General features: G+C 38.5%; 1 protein-coding gene across 2 annotated transcripts in view; it reads right to left on the bottom strand.

Annotated features, from left to right (window-relative positions):
- LOC120523539 (SR-related and CTD-associated factor 4-like) overlaps nt 1–26,917 on the bottom strand; it is a 440,470-nt gene that overhangs the window by 278,763 nt on the left and 134,790 nt on the right. For both annotated transcript variants that reach the window (XM_039744940.1, XM_039744941.1), the window contains exon 9: nt 11,796–11,910. In XM_039744940.1, coding sequence (XP_039600874.1) covers nt 11,796–11,910 — 115 coding nt within the window. The remainder of the gene's footprint in view (nt 1–11,795; nt 11,911–26,917) is intronic.

Below are 26,917 nucleotides of genomic sequence, written 5' to 3'. Positions count from 1 at the left end.
TTGAACGACACGGGCAGATGGGGAGTGTCTGATTATTGCATATAGCGCCGAAGTTACTGCTCTTTACCATTCTTTCCTCTGCATGTCCTGGAGTACAAAAGAAACAGCATACAGCAACATGCAGGGACTGGCAGGAACACTCAAAAAAACTGAATAAAAAGAAAAGCAAGTGACGGTGAGATACGAAGAAGGCAGCTTCGCCAGTGTTTGTGTGTCAGAACCCGGGGGGTTTGGGGGGCGTCAGTATGCATCGTGGTACACTGCAGAGCTATAGCGCGTCTTTAGTGAAAACAGCCGTGTCAGATGGGGTTGTATGGATTGATTCTGAACGCGACTGAGAGAATGAAAAGTGAATTTAAAAAAAAACCTAACCTTTACAATGATCATAAATTGCACCGGCTGTTACAGACTGAAATCAAATGTATACTTTTATTCTAAAATAGTAAGACTAAGAGCAGTTTACTTCTCAAAACGGAGAGACGCAGGATCGAACTCGCGACCTTTTGATTCCCAAGCGGGAACTGATTCTATTGAACCACGGAGGCAATTACGATAAATGGCTGTCAATGTGGCATGTTAAGGCGCTTTTTGTTTCTGCAGTTATATTTTTGAATAAAAGCGCAATTGTGTTATTCTCGTGAAAATGTTTCTTTGCTATTTGGACTTCAGGCTTCATACATTATATAGTTTATGCCTACATTTTGTCATCTACTACTAGAATATAAAAAACGTTTCTTTTTTAACAATGTGTTGACACAGATTACTGTAGAAACGGAACAGACATGAAATGCGTGTGCTCCAAATAACGATCTATTATTTCCACTCTAAAACTTCACTCCCAGATACTCAATCAAGGCATGAGCTGAGAGAAGTTCGTGCACGTTCTAAATTGGTGGGGGGATGGAATAGCCGGCTGCTCCTAGCTTCTCTTTATCAGCAAATTTAGAAGACAAAGGGCGCTGGTGGAGAGGTGTGAAGGCATTTAAGAAGTGATTTAAGGTGGGACGGAATTACGAGTTTTTTCGTAGGCTCTGGTAATTCTAGTGTTAAGTGTCCATGGACAAAAAGAGTACATACTACTCAAAAAACAAAGGCAAAACAAGAAGCAAAATTCCACACATTTGGCTTACTTGAAAAAGAAATTGCACCAACAGGCAAATGATAACACATATTATGATCACTGCCATTTTTAGGTCACTATTTATGTGACATTGCCAGGAGGGTCATGAAAAAAATATCCAAAACAGGAACGAAACTTAACGTTGTCAAAGTAAATCAAAATGAATAACCCTTGGAAAAGGAATTATTTACTTGTCAAAAACATACATTTAACATTACACAGACAGGGATGAGATAGGGAACTGAAATAGAAATATTTTTCTAACTAAAAAAAATTATATATTTTTTTAAATTTTTTTTTTTAAAACAGATGTACGTACGGAGCACTCCACTATTACTGGCACCCATTGTAAAAATTAACAAGAAAGGTTGGAAAAAAATCACTGCTGAATAACTGTCATCTAGCACTGAAAAAATGAGAAACATCTGACTTTTAATTGAAAAACGTTAACTCAAAGAGAAACAAAGTCATCATCAAGAAATAAATATTTTTAACATAAAATACATGTGCCACAATTCTTGGCACCCCTGGGTTTAATACTTTGTACAACGTCTCTTTGCCAAAATAACAGCACGGAGTCTTTGCTTGTAACCTTTTACAAGGTTGGAGAATACAGAGCATGGTATCTGAGACCATTCTTCTTTACATAATCACTCGAGATCATCCAGATCATTTTACAAGTGGTGCGAATAATAGTGGAGGGTACTTTAAATGTATGGTGCTTCACTTTGTAAAGGCATAGAATATGTCAAAGTCCTTTAACATAAACACACAAATGTGCCCTTCTAGTGACAGGACATCCTCTGTAGCAGAAGAGTACTTATTTGCATACTATATGATCTGCATATAAGCTGCAGATTTCAGGAAAAAACTGAATGCTGATCTGTTTGTCACTTTAATATGAAACAATTCTGATAAATGGGGGAGAAGCTGCACATTAGCAGCAAATTTTATAAATGCTTTGCCATGGAAATCCCATGGGCCCTAACAATTATCTGTGGCCCAAAATTAAGGAAACATTTAATCACTGCAGTCTAGCACCAAGTCAATTAAGCTTCAAGGATATCAATCAGTTTAGTTATGAAGCATAAGCAATTGTGAGTGAACTTCACCTGCTTTAGAGTAAATGACAATGACAACAGATGCACTAACTGGAGAGGCAACACCAAGGTAACCCCAAAAAGAGAAATGTTTTGCAGAATTGCTTTTTTCTGAACTATCCTTACTGATTCTTTTTTATTTGTATTTTGCTATTGTCCTTGTCACTACTGGTAGCATGATGGGGTACCTGCAGCCGATTCAGGTTGCACAGGTAGTCCAGCACCTCCAGAAAGGCACATCCATAAGTGCCATCGCAAGGTTTGCTGTGTCTCCCAGCACAGCTTCAAGAACACGGAGGAGATACCAGGAGATGGGCCATTACACAAGAAGAGAAGAGCTGGACAGGGCCATAGAAGAGCATCCATCCAGCAGCAGAACTGGAATCTGGAACCTTTGTGCAAGGAGGAAAAGGAGGAGCACTGTCAGAGCCCTTCTAAATGACCTCCAGCTGGCTGCTGGTGTGCATGATCTTGACCAAGCTATCAGAAACAGACTCTATGAGGGTGGCATGAGGGCCCGACGTCCACTAAGCAAGCCTGTGCTCATGGCCCATCACCACGCAGCTCAACTGGCTTTCACCAGAGCATACCACAATTGACAGCTTCACCACTGGCACCCTGTTCTGCACAGATGACAGCGTGCTCACACTGAATACATGTGACAGACATTAATTACTTAAAATGAATGTGTTTTCAGCACATCTACGTCCTAAAATCCATCCATTTTCTTAATCCACTTATCAAGGGCAGGGTAGCAGAGCAGCTGGGGCCTATGCCTGCAATCGTTGGACAAAAAGCATGAAAAACTCGGGCACAGGGAATCCGTCCTTCTCAGAGTGAAAAGGGCCAGTTTAGCAAAACCAGTTCATCTAACCTGCACGTTATCTGGACTGTGGAAGAAAACCAAACCAACCCACCAACACATTAGGGTGCATCTGGGACATGTACCCTGGTGTCCTTATTGCGAGGCATCAGTGCTAATATTTTGCTATCGTGCTGCCCACATCTTAAGATATAAAGTACAAATGAAAACACTTTACACTCATTACAACTTATGAGAAGTCTTCACTGGCTTTAAAAATGATCAGCTATATTTGAACATTTCAAAATATAATGAAACTAGCCTCACCAAACTGTCACTTCTGTAAATGTACTCAGTTTCATAACAATGGTTTTGGTATGTTCAGAGTGGACATAAACATTTACATTGGCTATGTGCCCAATTCAGGTGTCTTTAAGAGGGGAAAGTGGAAACATGGTCAGCAGTGGAATGGCACCATTTGTGGGTGTAAGAGGAAGTGGAGGGAACAGGAAGAAATGTGATGGAATTTTGTTGGGAATGGCATTAAACTCAGTAAAATCAGTACATTGTAGACCTCTATTCTCAAGCAATTGAAATTACACAAAAATTAGTTTTATAAGTATTTCAAAACTAAACTTCCAAAGTAAATTTTTAGAGGGCAGGTAAAAGGCTGACCTCTGAAAATAATCTTAGTTATCAAACCCTGGATTCCCTAGAACACCACATTTACCAAACACTCAAACTTATATTGGAATTTAATGTTAATTAGTTTTGACAAACTGCTAATTTACATTTTTCTCTTGGACACACAATATGACAGTTTCTTATCTCTGGCATATTAACGTATCTGGAAAAGAATGAAAATTCTTCCTTGCTCCTAATAAACTTAGCAAGTGCATTTACAAGAGTAGTCAATATACTTGCACTAGAGACTAAATTTTCAGAAATGAAGAGAAATTAACTGAGTAGTTTTTGAAACACTGCTTTGTTAATGTTCTTTTGCTGTTGTTTCACATTGTTGTGATGCATTTCACAAGCCTAACATTTTTAATAAGTAAATGAAAAATAAGTAATAACTGTCTGATTAGATGAATTTAAACAAGATGCTTAAAAGAAAGAAGATACCCTCTGACAGAAAGCATATGTTCCAAGTGAAAAGGTAAAAAGGCTCTAGACTGCTTAGAGTTTTCAGAAACTAGTCTTTTAACTGATAAGATGTGATGTTACAGTTATAGCTTTACAAGCTACTTTTCTATAAGCGCTGAGTTGAGAAGTCTGCATCTGATGTTTTACAAGGGTGCTTTGGTACACACTTCTCATATACACTCTTACATGTACTTGATGTGCTCCTGATATGATTAAAACAATGTCACTTTTGGATATGAAGCAAACTTTTATACTACCTATAACGTCAGAAGCATGGGTTTTGTTGTATCACCTCCGTTTAGAGACGGGAAAATTCTTCCATAAACTTTAGACACACAAGCCTTTCCCTAAGGAAGAAAGACTTGAGGAAGTGACAGTGAAAATTTCTAAGACTCTTTAATAACAGGTAGGTGCACATCTGTTTTCTCTCCCTTTCCTTTCTTCATACACAGTAATATTTTAATCATCAAGCAATAAAGTAATAGACTAGAAGATGTGGTCTCAACTCAAAACATGCTAGTTGGAATTACCAGTGACCATGCCTGTGAAGCTGGAACCCAACCACTCACTCCCAACTATTTCTGACTTACTTCGATAAAATAAAACAGTTTTGATTTTGATTGTAGTCATTGGGGATGCCTCTGTGATCATGAAAGCTGATAGCCAATGAATGCTCATACAGACGTACAATACAACAAACATAGCGATGTGGAATAAGGAACATAAATGTTTGGAACCTCGAAAACAGAAGAAGTGTTCATCTTTCTGATGGCTCATGTTTTACATACTAAAACAGAAAGGAAAAAAGGAGCAGAGACTGCAGCTGAATTAATCATACCGGTTAACCTTACATACACATTCAGAACCAGCTCAGGTAGGCATGTTATTGACCATCACAAACAGAGGCAAAAAAACTATGCTAGGATGTTGTCACTCAGTCAGTAAAATGTGATATGGGCAGCAATTTTCAGTCAAGTTTACGGACATGGTCCAGCAATGAGATCAGTGATGGTAGTTAGCAAATGTGACAAGGCAAACCTAATGACTAGAAGTCCCGTAATTTGACGTCAGTTTGTCAGATAGTTTCAGATTTATAATTACTCCTAATCTTCAAATAGCAGTGTCTGCAATAAGAATGGATGGGACAAACTAACCAGAGATACACTCACTATTACCTCCTACGAATTTTTTTTGTTAATGTGTTGACTAATTCTGAATTCTAAAGAGTTCTTCTCTTAGTCCTTTATTGATAATTCAATGGTAAAATATTTTATATTACCAAATCAGGTAATAATTCATTATCTGTATTCTAAACTAAGTATGACAGGTACCTGCCAACATTCCTGTAAATTCCTGCTGTTTAATTATTATGAATTTCCTAGAGAGACAAATTTCCAATTTTATAACTTCTGACATTTTGCTTAAAAACCAAAGTGCAAGTTTTTCTCAAATGATCTAAGGTGAACTGTAATTCAATTCTATAAACTTCTTTATTCTAATAAATATGGGACTTTATTCACAAATGTTTCTTACAGAGCAACACAGTGAGACACTTTAAATCTTTAGTTTACAATTTTACGTGAAAAAATTATTTTAAAAACATTTACAAAATTATTGACACTGCAGGTAGAGATGAGTAATAGATTTGTAAAAAACAAACTTTGCATAAATTTCCTTAATCTGACACTGGAAAAAAAAATTTGAAATCCAACCTAACTGAAGTTAATTTATTCTGAGAAAACAAAAATCCCACATCAAGAAATATTAAAAAAAAAAAATGCTACAGTTATTGGCACCCCTACACATTTTTATGAACTAAGTTTAACTGAAGCATTTTTTCCATTTTTACCCGACTTTAAAATAATTAGAGTGTATACAAGCTTTCAAGCTATAGTCAATGACTATTTACTGAGGTAAAAATATAAGGTGGAGCAAAGGCCAAATTCCCTATTACTTCATCAACACTGGAAGCAGAAAATACAATTCAAATGACAGAAAAAGTGTGTTGAACTTTATAAGTCAGGGAGTGGCTAGAAAAAAACTGCTACTCACCTGAAAATTCCCATATTTACAGTAACGGCAATAATCAAAAAGTTAGTCAACAGGAACGGTCTGAAACTTGCAAGGAAGAAGACCAAAGTTTATTTTGCTCTCACGCACAATAACACCAGGATGGTAACAGAAGGAAAAAAAAAAACAACAACAGAAAAAGCACAACAAGATAAAAGTGTTTTGTGCATACTTACACCTTTCAGGCGGAGCTACCCATCATCAGAACAGTTAACCAGTTATTTGCAAATAATCTCACAGGGTGTGATAATTTACAAGGGGATATTAGCATAAAGGAAAGTCCTGAGAGTGAGCAACTCCATTCCACCAGAGAGAGACTGCATCCAGCTGTAGCAAAGACACACCACCCATACATCAGCCTGACTGACTCAAGCTAAGCCACCTGGAAGCCAAGCTTCCCCCTTCTCTGTTTCTCTCCTGCACAGATGCTTCACTTGGTGATATTTTTCAGATTTCACATTCTGATGGAAAGTACTGTTTAAGCTTTTTGACTTTGAAACAAAATGTGCATTTTGGGCTTTACAGTCAGGCTTTGTCATTATACATTACTATCTACTTTGTTCATATTTTTTTATTCTATTTCAATAAGCGCTGCTTTGGTTTAGATTTTAATACAGTCTGCTCACCTTGTGTTTTATTATGATCTCTGCATGGAAAGGCAGAACTGCAGTTTCTGATCCATTACTTTAGTGCTTTTTATATCATAAAATGTACTAATTTCCAAGGATAGAAGTGTTACAACAACAGTGCTATAAATAAAGTCACTCAAATCAAAAATTCTTAATTTTAGGGGTGCATGATTACGACAAAATTCAAAATTGATAATCACTGCCCTTATATTGTTATTAATTTTGATTAATAGCACTACAAAAAATTACATATTTCATTTTGTCAACTGCCAAAAACTGTATTCTCACACAGCACTGAAGAAATTTAATTTTGGCAGTTTTCTAGGAAAATTGTTAAATTACTTGAAAATTTTTCAAGTTAACGTTTACTGTTTCCTTTTTGCTGTTCACAATTAAAGTACAGGACAATTGTCTAAAAGTGTCACAGGTTTGTAAAAATTAAATACAGTACATTACTGATACTTAAATAATTATGGAATAAAATTTAAGCATAACACAATCATCTTTATTCCTCTACAAATTATGGTCATTTCAGAAAAATCAGCCACAACTCACCGCTCAAAAATGTAAAACATGGAAAATGTTAAACACAGGAATGTTTAATCGGGATTTCAATATGATTTCAAAATGACAGTAATGAAAGATTAAGAACTGAATGTAAATACAACCTCAAAGTACTGCCATACCGGTATGTAGATACATTACATATTAATATATAGCAAGTTCAATAGATATTTAGAGTGTAATATATTGTTAAATGATGTAGCCATTGTGTCATTTAAATAACTTGCAAGGATACACATACAGCACCATTAAATCAAAAAATAAAACTCACTACATGCTTACACAATATTTGCAGATTTGGGAATGATCTATGTAAAACACTAATATTGAAACAGCATAGAAACAAAATTATGCACAGGATTTAAATGTCTAGCATAAGAGTCACAGGACATTCAATAGGCATCTAAGAAAGTCTATGACCAAACCTTGGGAGACAGATTTAGTCATTAAATGTCATTAACTTGTTAACCCCATTTTCTGTAATCATGAAAACTTTGTTTTTCTGTCAAGCCCCAGCCAAAGAGTGAGACTCTTTGTCCTTGAGCAGTTGCTTTCCTGTCCTTCAAGTATACTCTTTGCAAGAACATGCTTTTCAGTGTAAATACTTCATTAATATGACAAACTATTATGCTCAGACATGCTGCCATAGTTCTTTTCATCCGCAAATTAGCTGTTGCTCCATAAACCACCATTTGTTTCAGATATATTTTAGATTCTGTTCATCATTTGTAATAAAGGCAAAGCAACTAAGAAAAAATAATTAGGAAGGATGATTTATCCTACAACCTAAGAATTAATTATTTTTAAAAACCTTCATTGTGCAGTTTTAATCAGCCTTGTGTTATGATACAAAAAATGCAATGATTTTGGATCTGCATTTGCTCTGAATAGCCTGCTTGATCCAGACATAGTGTAAACAAGTAATTGATATCTATTTGTGTCGTGGTTCTAATATTACTGGGACTTTGTGCTACTTACTTAGCTTCATTCACTCTTATGCACTGAGTGATTTAATTTTAAATTATTGTATGAAAACTTGACTGCAGTACTACAACCGTTTGCACAGTATCCTTTTTGATCATCCTTGCTGTAAAATAAAATCTATATTACAGATGAATCTACTAATTTAGTACATAAAGGTGTACAACAAGTGTCAAGTGTTCTACAGTAGGTTCAAAAGTACTTGCAACCTCTCAATTTTTCTGGAATCTGTTGTAACACAAGAGGAAAAAAAATACTTTTCAGAAGACATTTTTAGTGATCCAACTTCTAAATATGCATTCAGCACGGTCGTCTGTATAGTCATATGACATAAATACACTCACTTAGTGAATGTACTGTATATGTGTAAACAGTCATTTGCAGTTTACAGCAGTCATAATCATGATTAATATACAAATAATTGTGCAGCCCTTGTTAACTCCTTATGACATAGAAAGGGTTATAATTTGTTACTTTTCTTTTTACTTTTAAGGACTTAATCCTTCATTTCTCTTGCACTGAGGCGTATCACAGTCTATGAAGGTATTATGAGGGTTATAATCATTAGTTGATAAGACTAATTTTCTTCTACTCACACACCTTAATTGTAGCTCAGGCCTGATGTAGGCTTAAAGAAGAGCTTAACCATAGCCAACCAGGGTGTGGGCAAATAAAGCAGCAGTAACAGCTTCCAAATACTATAGTAAATTCAGCTGAGGTATTGTATTTTCTTTCTCTTTGATTGTTTAGGTTAGCATGCATAGAGAAATTCACATTTAGAGTAAATCTACCTTTAAACAAAATCCTAGTTTGTTGTGCACCAGTGTAGCTTCATTTTAACATAAAGAAATCATTTGGTAAATCCTTTTCTCTGTAGCAGTTGTGGTTGTGATGCACCTTTGAGAATATAGAAACAATGCATCTTCATAAAGTATTAGTAATATTTTCTTCAAAGTAAATATTAAAAAAGCTCCCAAAACATGTCCTCAGTGTATAAATGAAATACAGGCAGTCCCCGGGTTACATACGAGTGAGATAGAGACTGTAGGTCTATACATAAGATGAGTTTGGTTTGTATGTAAGTCAGAACAGGTACATTATTTTAATAAATGCTACTGTTGACCGATTGTAACCAAGTGCTCTGCCAATGAATGATGGAGTTTCACCTCTCTCTGACCTTTATATTATTTCTACTTTATTTTCAATGATGATGGTTTTTCTCTTTTATTGTATCACCAGCACTTGCATTGGATTTCTGTTTCAGAGACATTCTTGAAGGGTGAAGACAAAAGGTTAAGATGAGCTCTTCTCCACAACACTCTTCTGTACACGCTATCACAGCAGGAAGGCACCCATAGTCAACACGTCTGATGTATTGACAAGAGATAACTTCCTGATATGTGCGTAACAGTACATGCAGGCTTGCTACCTGGTAGCATGGATCGTTGACTATCTTAAAGACAGACCTCAGTATGTGCGTCTCGGGAACTGCAGGTTTGACATTGTGGTCAGCAACACAGGAGACTACTTTCTCCGGGTCCTGTTCAGCCTATATACATCAGCCTTCCAATACAACTCAGAGTCCTGCCACGTGCAAAAGTTTGCTGACGACACTGCTATTGTGGGCTGCATCAGGAGTGAGCAGGAAGAGGAGTATAGGAACCTAATCAAGGACTTTGTTAAATGGTGCAACTCAAACCACCTAAAACTGAACACCAGCAAAACCAAGGACCTGGTGGTGGATTTTAGGAGGACCAGGCCTCTAATGGACCCCGTGATCATCAGAGGTGACTGTGTGCAGACCTATAAATACCTGGGAGTGCAGATGGATGAGAAATTGGACTGGACTGCCAATACTGATGCTCTGTGTTAGAAAGGACAGAACCGACTATACTTCCTTAGAAGGCTGGCATCCTTCAACATCTGCAATAAGATGCTGCAGATGTTCTATCAAACGGTTGTGGCTGCGCCCTCTTCTACGCGGTGGTGTGCTGGGGAGGCAGCATAAAAAAGAGGGATGCCTCATGCCTGGACAAACTGGTGAGGAAGGCAGTCTCTAATGCAGGCATGGAGCTGGACAGTTTGACATCTGTGGCAGAGCGACGGGTGCTGAGCGGGCTTCTGTCAATAATGCAGAATCCACTGCATCCACTGAACAGTATCATCTCCAGAACTGCTGTCACTGTCCTTCTCCACTGACAGAATGAGGAGATCGTTCCTCCCCCACACTATGCAACTCTTCAATTCCACCGGGGTAAACGTTAACATTGTACAAAGTTATTGTCTGTCTGTTATACCTTCATTGTTATCACTTTTTAATTTAATATTGTTCTTTATCTGAATGCTGCTGGTGGAGTATGTGAATTTCCCCTTAGGGTTAATAAAGTCTCTATCTATCAAGAATGAATTGGGGCAGTGAGGGGCGATTCACCACTCGCCCACCAGACAGTAACCTCCACTACAGTATGCTGCCTGCAGCATCCGCCCACCAAGAACGAACACGGTGCAGCCAAAGGCGGGTAGTGAATCACCCACCACAGCCCCCATTCAACAGGCAGCCAACGAAGGCACACTACAATGCTACCTCCCGCTGCCCCATGCATCCTCAATGGCCTCCGTTCAGCCACAACTAAGTCACTACTTGCAGCATTACCAGCTGCTCACCGAGAACGGGGCAGCAGTGTGTGGTGGGCAGGCACTGAAACGCCCCCGTCCGCTCCATCCAGCCTGTGTCCAGTCAGGAGCAGTAGCTGCGGCGGCATAGTGGGCGGGCAGTGAACCGCCCCATCAAGCCCCCGTCCTGCACACGAGCAATAGCTGTAGCCCCGGTGACTATGGACCATTGGTCACCACATGCCGCTGGGAGCCGCCCGAGGTACACTACACTGCGCGAGCAGCAAAATCACCCCGCTCCAGCCTCCGTCAAGCCACCACTTGCAGCGTCCCCAGGCCGAAGATGACAGACCGGCAGTTACTGAAGCGCATGCGTTGCAGCTGCTGCCCTGTTCATAAGTTGTAGGTCGGATGTCCATAACCTGGGGACTACCTGTACTATGTAAACATTGTATTTTTTGCCACCAAAAGTGCCCAACCTCTGATGAAGCACCACCTTACCAGCTTTCACAAAAGGCTGAGAGAATCATTTCCTAACAGTACTGTACACCAAGCTATTAGTGAAATGTTATCTCACTTCCCCATTCTATACGGACTGTCTTATAAAGATGCTGATTGTTTTGTATTAGCAATCCATTTTTTTCACAATTAACTTTTATGACAATTTATTTCAATTGTTACATCATTATTTGCTAAATAAAAATTACCTAAAAGCTAAAAAATGGTTTGCTGCATTAAATAAAAATAACACACATTCGTGCTGTGAGTACCTGAAGAGATAGATCCTGTTGCAGTCCTACCATATGCTGCTGAAAATGCTCCATATTAGGTACGTGGCCAGGATGCTGGGTAAATGCAGGTTGTGATATACAATCAGGAAGGCCACTAAAAAAAGAGAACATTAAAAATAATTTAAATTTCTTTAAACATTTCTAGAACAGCCAAAAAATGTGCTGGCAGCAAGTAAGTATCAGCAGTACTATCATTTATACCAACAAAAGATTCGAGAAGAAAAGTCTTCTATCATTAAATTACCTACACTGCATTAATGTAAAAATTCATTATATGCTACAAAATAACTGGAACACTTTGGAAAACCAAAGGACGTTTTTTTTTTTTAAACCATACAGAGTTTTGTTTAATTTTACTGTATCACAATAGTGTAGAAATGGAAATAGAAGTGGAATATTATTCATAATTGATTAATAGTAGGGATGTTAGAATCACAGAAATTTGATAGTGATTCAGAATCAGAAACCTGTAAACATTTATACTGAAATCTGTATAATAATCACTACATTTCAAAATCTACAGGTTTAATTTTCAGTTTTTGCAAATTATGTAGTTAGTCTCACTTCATGTTTTATGCTGACTGCTTCTAAAATTTTGAGAGATACGGTTTCAACAAAAATATTGCCAAATAAGCATGGCTAATTTCATCTCAGCCAATGATTTGCATATCTATGTTTTTCTATATTAAACAAGGTATTTTCGTACCTTGTCACAGTGCATGGAAATACAAAATAAGAAGACTGAAGTCCAAATATTAAATAGAGACTTCCAAAAAAGGTAAAAAGAAACAAGAGCGCTTTTATTCAAGAAAATAACCAAAGAAAAGTAAATCATTCAATTTACATATTGCTGTCAATGAATAAAAACCCAAGCCCAAATATCAATCAACAGAAAGCTAACTTGTCTGCTTAGCTGGTGCACAGATAAGAACTGTTGCCTCACAAGTAAAAGGTTGTGGGTTCGAGCTCAGTTTCTCACCTATGACCATCAATGGAAGCTGCAAATAACTGAAGTCCAAGTAAGGAGACAACTGTGGAGCTACATACAGGAAAAACTGGCTTACCAGATGGAGTCAGTCCTCAAATTCATTAAGCCTGTGCTGACTAATTTTTTGGTGTCACTTATCACCTGTTCAGCTTATCCCTAAGACTTCAGAAAGTGCTGCTACTGTGGAAAACATCCTGCATTATTCCTGTTCCAGAGAAGGCAGATGCCTCTTCACCTAATGACTACAAACCAGTGGCACTTACGTTTCACTTCATGAAGACTTTCGAGAGACTGGTCATGGACTATGCAAGTCTTCCAGTGGTAAACCATCTGCACCCACTGCAGTATGCCTTTCAGACAAAGATTGGAATGGAGGATACAATTATCTATCTACTCCACAAGACTTATTCTCACCTGAAAAACCTGGCAGCACTGTGAGGATTATGTTTATTTATTTCTCCATTGCCTTTAATACCTTTCAGCCATTTCTGTTATGGGGTAAACTAAGAGATAAGTAGGAGGATGAGTCAATAGCATCCTGGATAATGAACTGTCGGGCAGATGACATTTTGAGAGACCAGTATTTCATACAGATGTGAGCAACACAATGAAAAGTTCTGTCTCCTTTTCTCTTCATTGTGTACATCTCAGACTACAAATATAACAGACAGTATCTGTCGGTCTATCTGTCTATCTACACTGCTCACAAAAATTAAAGGAACACTTTAAAGAAACACATTAGATACATCAGATCTCAATATGAAGTTGGATATCTATACAAATAACGACAGGGCAATGTCTTAGGAACAAAGGGATGCCAAGTCTTTTAATGGAAATAAAAGTTTTCTGCCTACAGAGGGCTCAATTGTGTAGACAACCTAAAATCAGAGTGAAATGAAGATGTGGCAGGCTAGTCCATTTTTTCAAAACCTTAATTTCTGCTACTCAAAATGCTTTTCAGTATCTTGTGTGGCCCCCACGAGCTTCTATGCATGCTTGACAACATCGGGGCATGCTCCTAATGAGACGACGGATGGTGTCTTGTGGCATTTCCTCCCAGATCTGTATGAGGGCATCCCTGAGCTGTTGTACACTCTGAGGAGCAACCTGGCGGCGCCTAATGGACCGAAACATAATGTCCCACAGATGTTCTATTGGGTTTAAGTCAGGGGATCGTGAAGGCCATTCAATTGTTTCAATTCCTTCATCCTCCTGGTACTGCCTGCATACTCTTGCCACATGAGGCAGGGCATTGTCGTGCATTAGGAGGAAACCAGGACCTACTGCACCAGCGTAGGGTCTGACAATGGGTCCAAGGATTTCATCCTGATACCTAATGGCAGTCAAGATGCCGTTGTCTAGCCTGTAGAGGTCTGTGAGTCGCTCCATGGATATGCCTCCAAGATCATCACTGACCCACCACCAAACCAGTCATGCTAAACAATGTTACAGGCAGTATAATATTCTCCACGGCTTCTCCTGACCCTTTCACGTCTTTCACATATACTCAGGGTGAACCTGCTCTCATCTGTGAAAAGCACAGGACGCCAGTGGTGGACCTGCCAATTCTGGTATTCTATGGCAAATGCCAATTGAGCTCCCCGGTGCTGTGCAGTGAGCACAGGGCGCAGTAGACATTTGGGCCCTCAGGCAACCCTCATGAAGTCTGTTTCTGATTGTTTGGTCAGAGACATTCACACCAGTGGCCTACTGGAGGTCATTTTGTAGGGCTCTGGCAGTGCTCATCCTGTTCCTCCTTGCCCAAAGGAGCATATACTGGTCCTGCTGATGGGTTATGGACCTTCTATGGCCCTCTCCAGCTCTCCTAGAGTAACTGCTTGTCTCCTAGAATCTCCTCCATGCCCTTGAGACTGTGCAGGGAGACACAGCAAACCTTCTGGCATTATTTGCACTTTTCCTCTAAGGGAGGTTTCTTTCCTTCATAAGCTCACCTTAGGACATCAGCGTTACTGTGCGAGACAGGTGTATTGCCCCACTTAAATTCCCCATCTATAACCATTTCCAGAGCATGTCACGCCATACCCAAGGGAGATTGATGCTTAACACAAGAAGCGAGAGCACAGCAGGGACAGGCTGACGCGGGGTGATTGATCAGAAAATGGTGAAAATCATGAGAAGTGTTCCTGTTTTTTTCCTTTTGACACTAAAAACTGCTTTGATATATACTATTCAAAGGTACAGTTTTGGCATTCAGTCCTTATAATGGACAGTAGAAAGTGATGAAAACTGTGAGACTAGAAGTGACAGCTAATTCTATAGTATCAATTTGATGTTACAGCATTGGAGCTTATCATCATACATTAAAACTTTACTCTTACAACTCAAATTTTTGGATTTTAAAATTGTTGAAAATTGCTTGGGAGGCTAGGGTTATAAAGCCAAAATGCTGAGGAGGGCAGGATTCAAAGGGTTAAACTAAGGAATAGGTGGTGATCAGGGAGTTTAGGTTATTTTCATGTTTAAAAATAAGTTGGTCTCGTCCGATGCGAGAGATGGACGTCTGAAGTGGAGCTCCGCTAGCAGTGGTGCTATTTTTCATATTATTTGCTTATTATTCAGAGATATCCTGTATTTATTCAACCCGAGAGGGACCGCTACAGTATATGTAAACACATATAAACATAGCCAACAAGAAGGGGGGTCCGAAAGAATCGAAGACGAAAGCTACATCCAAGCTGCGATCAGCAAGCCCTAGTTCGAGATACGGCCTCTCAGAGACAGACCTGGATCAGATGGGCGAAAGTACAGACTCCTCGGGACCACGGTCCGCTACATCGTCGCCGGCTGAGAGCGAAAAGGGGAGCGAAGGTGCGATCGTGAGTGCAGATGTGGATAGCTCGCCGATTGGAGAGGATTACCTGAAACTGGAAAAGGCCGGGAGGTCCGCGGCTTCAGTTACGCAATTACGCGGGACTGGAGCAGCGGGGACACCGGCTTCAGCAGAGTCTGCTGCTTCATCTACGGCACAAGAAGGCACATTTCAGCTATCTGAACTGAAAGTGTTGCTCGCTGAGCTCAGGCAAGATATAAAGAAAAGCGAGAAGGCTAATGAGAAAGCAACGGCAAAGGCACATGAGAGACTGAAACAGGAATTAAAACAGGAAATCCAACAGGCAAATGAAAGGCTGCGCCAAGAGGTACAACTTGAACTTCGACAGGTGCTGGGTAAAATTGAAGAGCGCATTGAGAAAAACTCAGTTAAACTGAGCACGCTTGCTGATCGATTGGAGCATCTTAGTGAGACATTCACGAATCGGATCGAAATAGCCGAACATCTAGCTGCCAGTGCCGAGGAAAGAGCAGTAAATGTCAGTTCGGAATGTAAAAACTCGGAGAAAAACTTGGAGACAGACTGGCTGCTTTAGAAGATGGGAATAGAAGGTATAATGTCAGAATTGAAGGCCTGCCGGAGAATCGAGAAAGTTTAAACCCGTGAAATTCGCAACTGAACTTTTTCTAAAATAATCGGGGCGACTTTAAAGCAGAATCTGAGATAGCAGCGCTTACGCGTCACGCTGATCAAACACCGTCAGACCCGACCAAGATCTTTTATAGTCCGTTTTGAACGATTATCATTTAAGTTAGAGGTGATGGAACTCCTCAGGAAAAAAAAGGAAGATATTATATATGAAGATTGCCACATTCGCGTCTTCCCTGACTTCTCTCCAGCAACAGCTATAAACGCCCGCCTTCTATAATATTAAACAGCTGCTACGGCAAGCCAATGTCAAATACGGCCTCCGTATCCGCAAAACTGAAAGTGGAATGGCAGGGTCATTTCTATGTTTTCGCTAGCAAGGAGGAGGCAGAAAATGAGTTAAGAAAGCTGATCCCGGACTATTCTGATACATAATTGTGAGTCATGGCGGTAAATGATAAAGCTAGGATTAATAATCTACTGTCTGATCTATTTGTTTTAAAATACGGGTTTTTATCAGCATATATTCTCATATTCTTATATTATTATTACTTACTTATTACTTATCATTACTTAGTATTACTAGGGCTAAATGTTTATGTTTTATTGTGCTTAATTACGTTTTCCTCCTCTTTTTTTTTTCTTTTCTAATTATTTCATGTGTACCCTAAATGAGACTGTTCAATATCATACCCTTGGTTTGCTGTTATTGCTATTACTGCATTAAGACTTGTTATGCTTGTTTTGGACACATCTTTAACACCATCACCTGGGTTTATTATCTGGGGATATCATCTTAATGCACTAAAATTGATGAAGATTATATGTATATGTGTATGTATATATATATATGTATGTATATGTGTGTATATATATATATGTATATATATTAAGTGCAAAATTCTTTTTTTTTTTTTTTTTCTTTTTCCTCTTTTAAAGACTATATTGGTAACAGATATCTCTATCTTTTAACCTTAAAGCGCCACTGCATGGGGGCTTGATGTGCTTTGGACGTGCTCTGTCTCTGGGTATGTCAGAGGACTGGGACTGCATGAAGTGGGTTTTAGCCTCACCTGGGGAGGCAAAAAGGGAGGGTGGGGGTTAAGGGGAAGAGAAAGAGAGCAGGCTTGATCTATATCTAATCTATCATCTCAATCTTTATAATTATAACTATCAACGTAATAATAAGCTGCATGGCAACAACTCTTGGGGGAATAGGAAATTAAGACCTAAACTATTTCACTTCCAGTTAAGACTATAATATGACACCAAAAACTCAGAATCAGTGTCTCCATGATGGGACAGTTAACTTCGTAAGCTGGAATGTTAAAGGCCTGAATCACGAATTAAAGAGAAAGAAAGTACTTTCTCACCTAACAGGTCTAAATGCTAAAATAGTATTTTTACAGGAAACCCACTTACTAAGTAAGGATCAGTTCCGCTGCAAAAGACTGGACTGGCCAAATGTTCCATTCTAGTTTTACAAAGAAAACTAGAGGGGTGGGAATTCTCATACATAGAACAGTACCATTTGTAGCATCAGATGTAGTATTGGATCCTGAAGGGAGATATGTGATGGTCATGGGAGACTTATCTAACTGTAAAATGATTTTGATAAATGTTTATGCACCTAATGTTGATGATAAGGAATTTATACAAAATTTATTTGCATCCATTCCCAATCTGAACACTCATAAACTTATAATGGCTGGGGACTTTAATTGTGTTCTAAATCCACTTTTAGATAAGACTTCCTCCACAGGGGAACGCAACTAACACCGCAAAGATAATTACAAAGTTTATAACTGATCACAACTTATCAGATCCCTGGAGGTTTTAAACCCAAATTCAAGAACATATTCTTTCTACTCACCAGTACATCATTGCTACTCAAGGATTGATTACTTCTTTATAGATAATAACTTCTTGCCTAAGATTAAATCTTGTAAATACGATGCTATTGTTATTTCAGACCATGCTCGATGATCTTGGAGCTGAAATTACTAAGCCCCATACACTCACCCCAGATGGCGTCTCAATCCGCTTCTATTAGCTGACGAGAATTGTACTGAATTTATATCCAAACAAATTGAATTCTTTCTAGAGACAAATACATCCCCTGAGATCTCTGCAGGAATACTCTGGGAAACTCTTAAGGCCTTCTTAAGAGGACAGATTATCTCATATCTTTCCCACAGAAATAAATCCGCGAAGAAAGTAGCAGAGATAAAAGCGAAATTACTAAAATAGATGAAGAACATGCCAGACTACCAAGCGAGACTCTACATAAGAGGAGGCAGGCTCTACATTCAGAATTAAACCTCTTGACAACTAAAGAAACCGAACAACTAATTTACAAATCCAGACATCATTATTATGAACATGGAGAGAAAGCTAATAAGCTTTTAGCGCAACAAATTCACAAGCAAGATGTGCAACGCAATCTCGTAATTACTAACACGAATGGAGATAAAATCATCGAACACAAAAATATAATGTACACTTTTAGAGACTACTATAAATCCCTATATACTACTGAGTTTAAAGAAGACAATATACAATCTAATGCATTTCTGGATAAATTACAGATACCACAAATTGACGCTATTAGTGTGGAGGAGCTCGATAAACCTCTGTCATTATCAGAATTACTGGATGCTATAAAGTCACTCCAAGGTGGAAAAGCAGCAGGCCCTGATGGCTACCCTGCAGAGTTTTACAAGAAATTCTCCGCTCAGCTAGCTCCCTCCTATTAGCAACATTTACAGAAGCCAGAGATAACCAATCTCTTCCACAAACCTTTCGCCAAGCACTAATCACTGTCTTCCAAAACAAAATAAGGACTTATTACAATGTGCATCATACAGACCAATTTCACTTGAATAACGACGTTAAAATACTCTCTAAAATCATAGCTAGAAGGATGGAGAAAGTGCTCCCTCAGTAATATCACAAGACCAAACTGGATTTATTAGGGGCCGACACTTATCTTCAAATCTTCGACGCCTGTTTAATGTAATATACTCACCAACTAAATCAAACACCCCAGAAATATTATTATCATTGGATGCAGAAAAAGCATTCGACATGATTGAATGGAAATACCTTTTACTATTTTGGAGAAGTTTGGGTTTGGCCCGAACATTTGTGCATGGATTAAATTAATGTATACTAACCCAGAAGCTTCAGTTTGCATCAATAACATTTGCTCAGACTACTTTAAACTAGAAGCGTGGCACAAGACAAGGATGCCCTTTGTCACCACTGCTGTTTGCAATTGCCATTGAACCACTGGCAATACATTGTCGAAATACTGATCAGATAAAGGGGATTAGCAGAGAAGGACTGGAACAGAAAATCTCATTATATGCAGATGACATGGTACTGTATATATCGGACCCAGAAAATTCTGTGCCTGCAGTCTTAGCAGCACTCACAGAATTTCAAAAGCTCTCTGGTCTCAGAATTAATCTGAATAAAAGTGTACTCTTTCCGTGAATTCGCAAGCATATAATATTAGATTAGACACCCTTCCTTTTATCATTGCAGAACAGTTTAAATACCTCGGGTAAACATCACAAGTAAACATAAAGCTCTTTATCAACAAAATTTCGTGTCTGTATGGAAAAAATTAAACAAGACTTGCATAGATGGTCAACCCTTCATCTCACACTAGCTGGAAGAATTAACACTGTTAAGATGAATATTCTTCCTAAGCTCCTTTTTATTTCAAAACATACCAATATACATTAATAAATCGTTTTTAAGCAATTAGATTCAACAATAACCTCATTTATTTGGAATTCTAAACATCCACGCATCAAAAGAGCGACCTACAAAGACAAAAGGCAGAAGGCGGCATGGCTCTACCTAACTTCCAGTTTTATTACTGGGGCAAATATACAGTCGATAAGAACCTGGACACAAATAGAAGAACATACACAGGCATGGACCGCAATAGAAGTAAAATCCTGCAGTACTTCTTTGTATTCCTTGCTTTGTGCTCCAATAAACACACGTTATCGGCAATACACTAATAACCCAATTGTGCTCCACTCACTTAGAATCTGGAACCAATGTAGAAAGCATTTTAAGACGGAGAAGCTTCTTTCTGTGGCACCCTGCAAAAGAACCACCTCTTTCAACCCTCACAAACATATGCAGTTTTAATATCTGGAAAAATTTGGAATTAACTTGCTTAGAGATCTTTATATAGACAACGTCTTTGCATCCTATGAACAATTACATTCCAAATTTAACATTCCAGCTACAAATTTCTTTCACTATCTTCAAATCAGGAACTTTGTTAAACAGAACCTTCCAGATTTTCCTCATCTTGCACCCTCATCCACGCTGGAAAAATTATTGCTCAATTTCAAGGAGTTAGACTCCATCTCTACAATATATAAAATCCTTTTACAATCCCTTCCTTTCAAAGATCCAAGAGGACACTGGGAAAATGACCTCTCAATTAATATATCAGAAAAGGAGTGGAAAGTAGCAATGCAGAGAATTCACTCAAGCTCCATATGCAAAGCATACAATTATACAACTCAAAATTATATATCGAGCACATCTGTCTCGACTAAAACTCTCAAAATGTTTCCAGGGCATGATCCAACCTGTGAACGCTGCAAAAGCCCCAGCCTCACTAGGTCACATGTTCTGGGCCTGCTCCAAATTAACATTATTCTGGACAAAAATTTTTAATTACCTCTCAGACAGTCTTGGACTCACAATCCCTCCTAACCCATTAACAGCTGTGTTTGGGGTTCTTCCAGAGGGTCTTAAAGTGGAGAAAGACAAACAAATTGTGATTGCATTCACTACACTGTTGGCACGCAGACTTATTCTGATAAACTGGAAGAACCCAAACTCTCCTCTTTAAGTCAGTGGGAAACTGATGTGTTATATTATTTAAAATTGGAAAAATCAAATACTCAGTTAGAGGATCTGTGCAGACTTTTTCAAAACATGGCAGGATCTAATCAGTAATATTTTGAAATGTTTATAAAGCACAGAGAATTTGTTGATTTAGGTATTTTTAAAAGCCTTAAATTTTACACCGTTTGGCTTGCTCTCTCTCTCAAGGGTGGGGATCGATCTGTTCTTAGCATAATTCTTTTTTTTTTTTGTAAAACTGTGATTGCTATGTATTGATTGTAATAAAATTAATAAAATAAAAAAAAAAATAAAAAAATAAAAAAATAAAAATAAACATGAATATTAAGGTAATTTCTAATCAAAGTGTAAAAATAAAATAAGTAGCACATTAAAAACAGATTGCCTTAAGGCTAGAAGTATCAAAAATAAAACAAGTCTGTTGGAAATGTATGTAGCTAAGTATAATTATAAGGGCAACAACAAAATCTTTTGTGGGTATAACACACAGGAGTACACAATTTTAGCAAAGATAGGTTAGACAGAACAGAAAAAGAACTGGGTGATATCAATGTAAACCAGAATTTAAATGCCTGTCTGTATTTGGATGATGAGTCACCTCTTAGTCAGGATGCCAACAAGTGTCTGTAAATCTATTAATGATAGACACCTCATTTTAAGAGTGTTACTCTCAATGCAGCCAGTAATTTCATTATGCTACTTTTAATAATATTAAACAGGCAAATTTGCAGGGAGATATTACAGTCACGGGGGACTTTATTTTTCCAAATATAAACTGGACTAACTTTGCAAATAGTGCAGTAAAAGAGCAGGACTTTTCAGATGTAATCAGTGAATGTTTCTTAACACAATATGTTAAAATACAAATGCAGGGGGAAAATCTGTCTAGATTTAGTATTACGTAATAAACAGGATAGATTTGAGGGTGCAGCGGTAATTGACCACTTGAGTCAAGCGACCATAATTGTATTATATTATCAGTGTTTTAGAAGAGTGCAAATGCAAAGACCAAAACTGTCACGTTAAACTTTGGTAGGGCAAATTTTCAACAGCTTTTCCTCACACTCCCCTGATCTCTCTTCTCCAGACTGCATCTGCCACAGCAGTACATCCAAACTGCTGGTGTTCTTCTAATCTGAAGATGGGAGCTAAAGCGGGATGTTTGGCCATGTCGCAGCTCCTATCTACTGTGCTTGAGTACACCTATTTTGAATTAAGTTTTTTGACTGTACCTTCCCTCTCTATGCAGTAATAACCCAGCCAACATGGGTCCAAAATGGGAAATATCTGGGTTTGCTGGAATCTAAGTGGGCATGGGTACTAAATGGGCAATATTCAAGGGTCATGACTGGGTTCATCTTGAGCTAATTATGAAAATTCACAGGCTTTATTTGGGCTTCCCCATAAAGGTTTTTTTTCGGCATTTTCAAGAGTCCAGATAGGGGCTCACTTGGGCTAACCAGAAGCCCGGATTTTTTCTAAATGGGCAAGCCCAAGAGGGTTCTTTGTGGGCTGTATTGTAGGTCCCACCACGGTGCCAATTTGGATGACCCATAAGTATAACTGGGTTGAATTGGGCAAGCACAACTAGGCTTATGTTGGGATATACAAATGAATGAAAATGGTGTCCACATGTGCTAACTATGAGTATTCAGGGGCTTTACTTGGGCTGCCCCATGAGGGTTCCTTGTGGGCATTGTCAAGGGTTTAGATAAGGGACTTACTTGGGCTAACAAAAAGTCCCAATAGGGACTTTCTGGTAGGTTCTACCATGGTGCCATTTAGGCTAACACATATGTTTAAATGGGTTTATTTTGTGATATACAAATGAATAAGACTGGGGTCCACTTGGGTTAACTATAAGTATTCAGGGTTTTTATTTGGGTAAGTCCGAGAGATTTCTTTGAGGGTGTTTTCAGGGGTTCTGTCAGAGTTTTACTTTGGCTAACAGGGAAATAATGATGAATCCTAGTTGGGCAAGGCCACAAAGGTTTATTGAAGGACTTACTGTAGGGTCTAACAGTGTCCTATTTTGGCTAAACACATGTTTTAGGGGAATTGGTAAAGCAATGGAGAAGTATATAAAAAAACAGGGTGAGGATGCAACGCTGGGTGCAACAGACTGCTAAATGAATATATAGGTGTGTGTGCTTTGATAAGCCCAAACCGTACGACAAACGTTTCAGAGCCTTTCATATATGGACCTTGTGGTTCAGAGTTTCACCCCAAGAACTACAAACACAATCAATCAGTCCATCAAGTGCTCCTTGTAGAACTGTTTGTACTTATAAGTACAATTACCTCACTGTAAACTTCCAATACAGTTATAATATTGCACAACCTGAGCCACTTTATAAATCAGGTATTTACATATGATGACAATATAATTTTTAAGATGAAATGCAGCAAAACATGTTTATTACATTATACAGGTAAAATGTTAATGTCATTTAAATAATCTAATTAAACATGTGAGGACACGGTGTCGCAGTGCTAGCAAGCAGCTGGCACCCGTTCAAGGATCGTTCTTGCCTTGTGCTGTATTCTTGCTGGGGCTGGCACAACCCTGGATGGACAGATTAATTAAACATATACTACAAAAATATTTCAATGTTTAACAGTTTTGAAGAATCAGAATTCTAAGCTTACAGATGGCTTAACATCTATTACTAGCCAACCCGCAGCGTAGCATAATCAGGCTGCTTTTTAAATGATTTTTAAGCACAGAGGAAAAAACAAACATTTGAGAAAGCCGTAATTTAATAAACCACCAAGAAAAGTAACATTGCAACAATGCACGCTACGAACCAACATACAATTGTCCGTGACTGAAAACCGGAGGAGCGCCGTCGCGCTTTCTCCTTCCAAAGCGAAGGACGGGGTTGAACGGCGCTCGTTCAGTAAGCACTCCCCGCCCCCAACTCCCTACCTGAGTCGCTTTCGTCTGTGTACAGTCCACACGCACCTGTGAGTCACGTTGACTGTTAATTTTCCAAACACCGCCTCAGTCGGTTTCCATGTTGATTTTTCATTGTTCTTTGCGGTTCCGGCTGCTTTTTTTTTTATATATAATCCACCAAGCCACCCAACCATGGGGGGCTTTACAAAGGGCAAGGACGTAATCAGTGCGAGCGTATGACCCGCACGTACTGGGAATTTCTTGTTCGTGGGGAACAATTGGAAGCCACGGTCTCCATCACGAATGGGGTTCAACGGCTTACCGACGCCGGGTAGACACACGTTGATCCACTCAGTGTAGCGCGTGTGCAGTACCGGACATACAAGTGCATCACAGACCTGTTAATGCTCAATCTCACGTGGCTGAAAGCCACTTGTCCCTCTAAAAATTTGGACGCCGACCGCTGTTGGGTCGTGTAACTATTTAGCAGGCGGAAGTCTCGTTCGTTCATTCTTTCCTCTGCATGTCCTGGAGTACAAAAGAAACAGCATACAGCAACATGCGGGGGACTGGCAGGAACACTCAATAAAACTGAATAAAAAGAAAATCAAGTGACGGTGAGATACGAAGAAGGCAGCTTCGCCAGCGTTTGTGTGTCAGCAACCTTGGGGAGCTTTAGTGTGCATCGTGGTACACTGCAGAGCTATAGCACATCTTTATGTGAAAACAGCTGTGTCAGATGGGGTTGTATGGATTGATTCTGAACGCGACTGAGAGAATGAAAAGTGAATAAAAAAAAAAAAAGCTAACCTTTACAAGGATCATAAATTGCACCGGCTGTTACAGACCGAAATCAAATGTATGCTTTTATTCTAAAATAGTAAGACAAATATAATTTTACTTCTCAAAACGGAGTGATGCAGGATCGACCTTGCGACCTTTTGATTCCCAGGCGGGAACGGATTCGATTGCACCACGGAGGCAGTTACAATAATCAGCTGTCGATGTTGCATGTTAAGGCGGCTTTTTGTTTCTGCAGTTATATTTTTGAATAAAAGCGCAATTGTGTTATATTTGTACCTTTTGTAAAAAATGTTTCTCTGATATTTCGACTTCAGGCTTCATACATTATATAGTTTATGCCTACATTTTGTCATCTACTACTAGAATATAAAAAAAGTTTCTGTTTTAACAATGTGTTTACACAGATTACAGTAGAAACGGAACAGACATGAAATGCATGTGTTCCAAATAACGATCTATTATTTCCACTGTAAAACTCCACTTCACTCTCAGATACTCGATCAAGGCATGAGCTGAGAGAAGTTCGTGCACGTTCTAAATTGGTGGGGGGATGGAATAGCCGGCTGCTCCTAGCTTCTCTTTATCAGCACATTTAGAGGACAAAGGACGCTGGCGGAGAGGTGTGAAGAGATTTAAGAAGTGATTTAAGGTGGGACGGAAATACGAGTTTTTTCGTAGGCGCTGGTAATTCTAGTGTTAACAGTCAACATGGGTCGGAGCTGCATGTGACCTCTACGACAGACGAATATAAATGACGCCGGTTTTTCTGTGTCGTCGCGTCCCAGTTGGTGGGCGTGGCTCTGTGAGTTGTCATCGTATCCAATGGTCTTGGAGTTGGTGGGCGTGGCTCCTAACTGCGTGCGCCATAGGTGTCTCACTTGTCGGCTTAGTGAACCCGCCCCTTCTGGCGTGCTTTCCATGGTTGTCTTCCCTTAGTGAATTTTATATATATATATATATATATATATATATATATATATATATATATATATATATATATATATATATATATATATATATATATATAGATGGAGCTTAAGTGATTTCTGGGAATTGTGAAATTTGAGTAGGTCTATGAAAAAATGGTTAGTGACATTAAACTCTGTAAAAGTGAAAGTGTTTCACCTGGCAGGTACACAAGAGTGATCGGATATCTTGCACAACTTGTATTAGCCATCAGGCATGTACTCAGTATGCGTCCATCAAGGTCCTGACTCATGTCTTTATACATTTAAGAATAAGTATACCTTTAAACAGATGCGTTTTTAATGTTTGCTATATACATTAATAAAAAGTAAGATTTTGATTGAGCAATGCATAATGCACTGTTAAATTTAATCAAGAAATATAAAAATGTATTTAAGTCCTAATTCTACCTCAAGGAGTATTGCTTGTTATCTATTTGGCTTCTAAGACACTTGTCAAGAACTGCTGGCCAAACCACAATGTGTTATATGGTATATCACAATGAATTCAGAATGTTGGCTATGACATTTTCCAGCTGTCAAGTTAGTTTTCAAGGGGATTAGTAATGTGTAGTAATATGCAGAAGGAATCATAGTGTTCTCTGGTATATAGTTCAAAAGAGACAATTAGAATTTGTGTAAATATAATTCTGGTTTTGTGTAGTACACTTTATATCTCCTATTTCTGGTATTGTAAGAGATTTGTCTGTTTTGTTTATTGTTTTTTATTGTGTTCCAGTATTTTAATTTATTTTTATTTTACTAAAATCATCCTCCTTTTCAGCATAAAACATTTAATCATGTTGAATATAAAAAGTAGGCTCACACAAAATTGTTGTTGTTTCAAATATGTATATCAAGAAGCTTTTCAGCTCGTTTGCTAATTCCTTTCCAATATAGGCATTGCCTGATTTACCATACAAATGTCAAAACAGCTGGATTCCTACATTCATCTGATTTGCTTTTGTATACAATATCCATGTTACTCTTACAATATTACAGGTACTTTATACAATTACTTTGAATAACACTTTTGGTTTAGTTCAAATGTAAATCTTAGAGCATTTATTTTATAATTATGTTATGGTCTTTTGTAAAGAAGGC

The sequence above is a fragment of the Polypterus senegalus genome, chromosome 2 (genome assembly GCF_016835505.1).
Source record: "Polypterus senegalus isolate Bchr_013 chromosome 2, ASM1683550v1, whole genome shotgun sequence".
Lineage (NCBI taxonomy): Eukaryota > Metazoa > Chordata > Cladistia > Polypteriformes > Polypteridae > Polypterus > Polypterus senegalus.
Note: the sequence above shows the minus strand (reverse complement) of the source record. Positions and strands in the feature narration are given on the sequence as shown.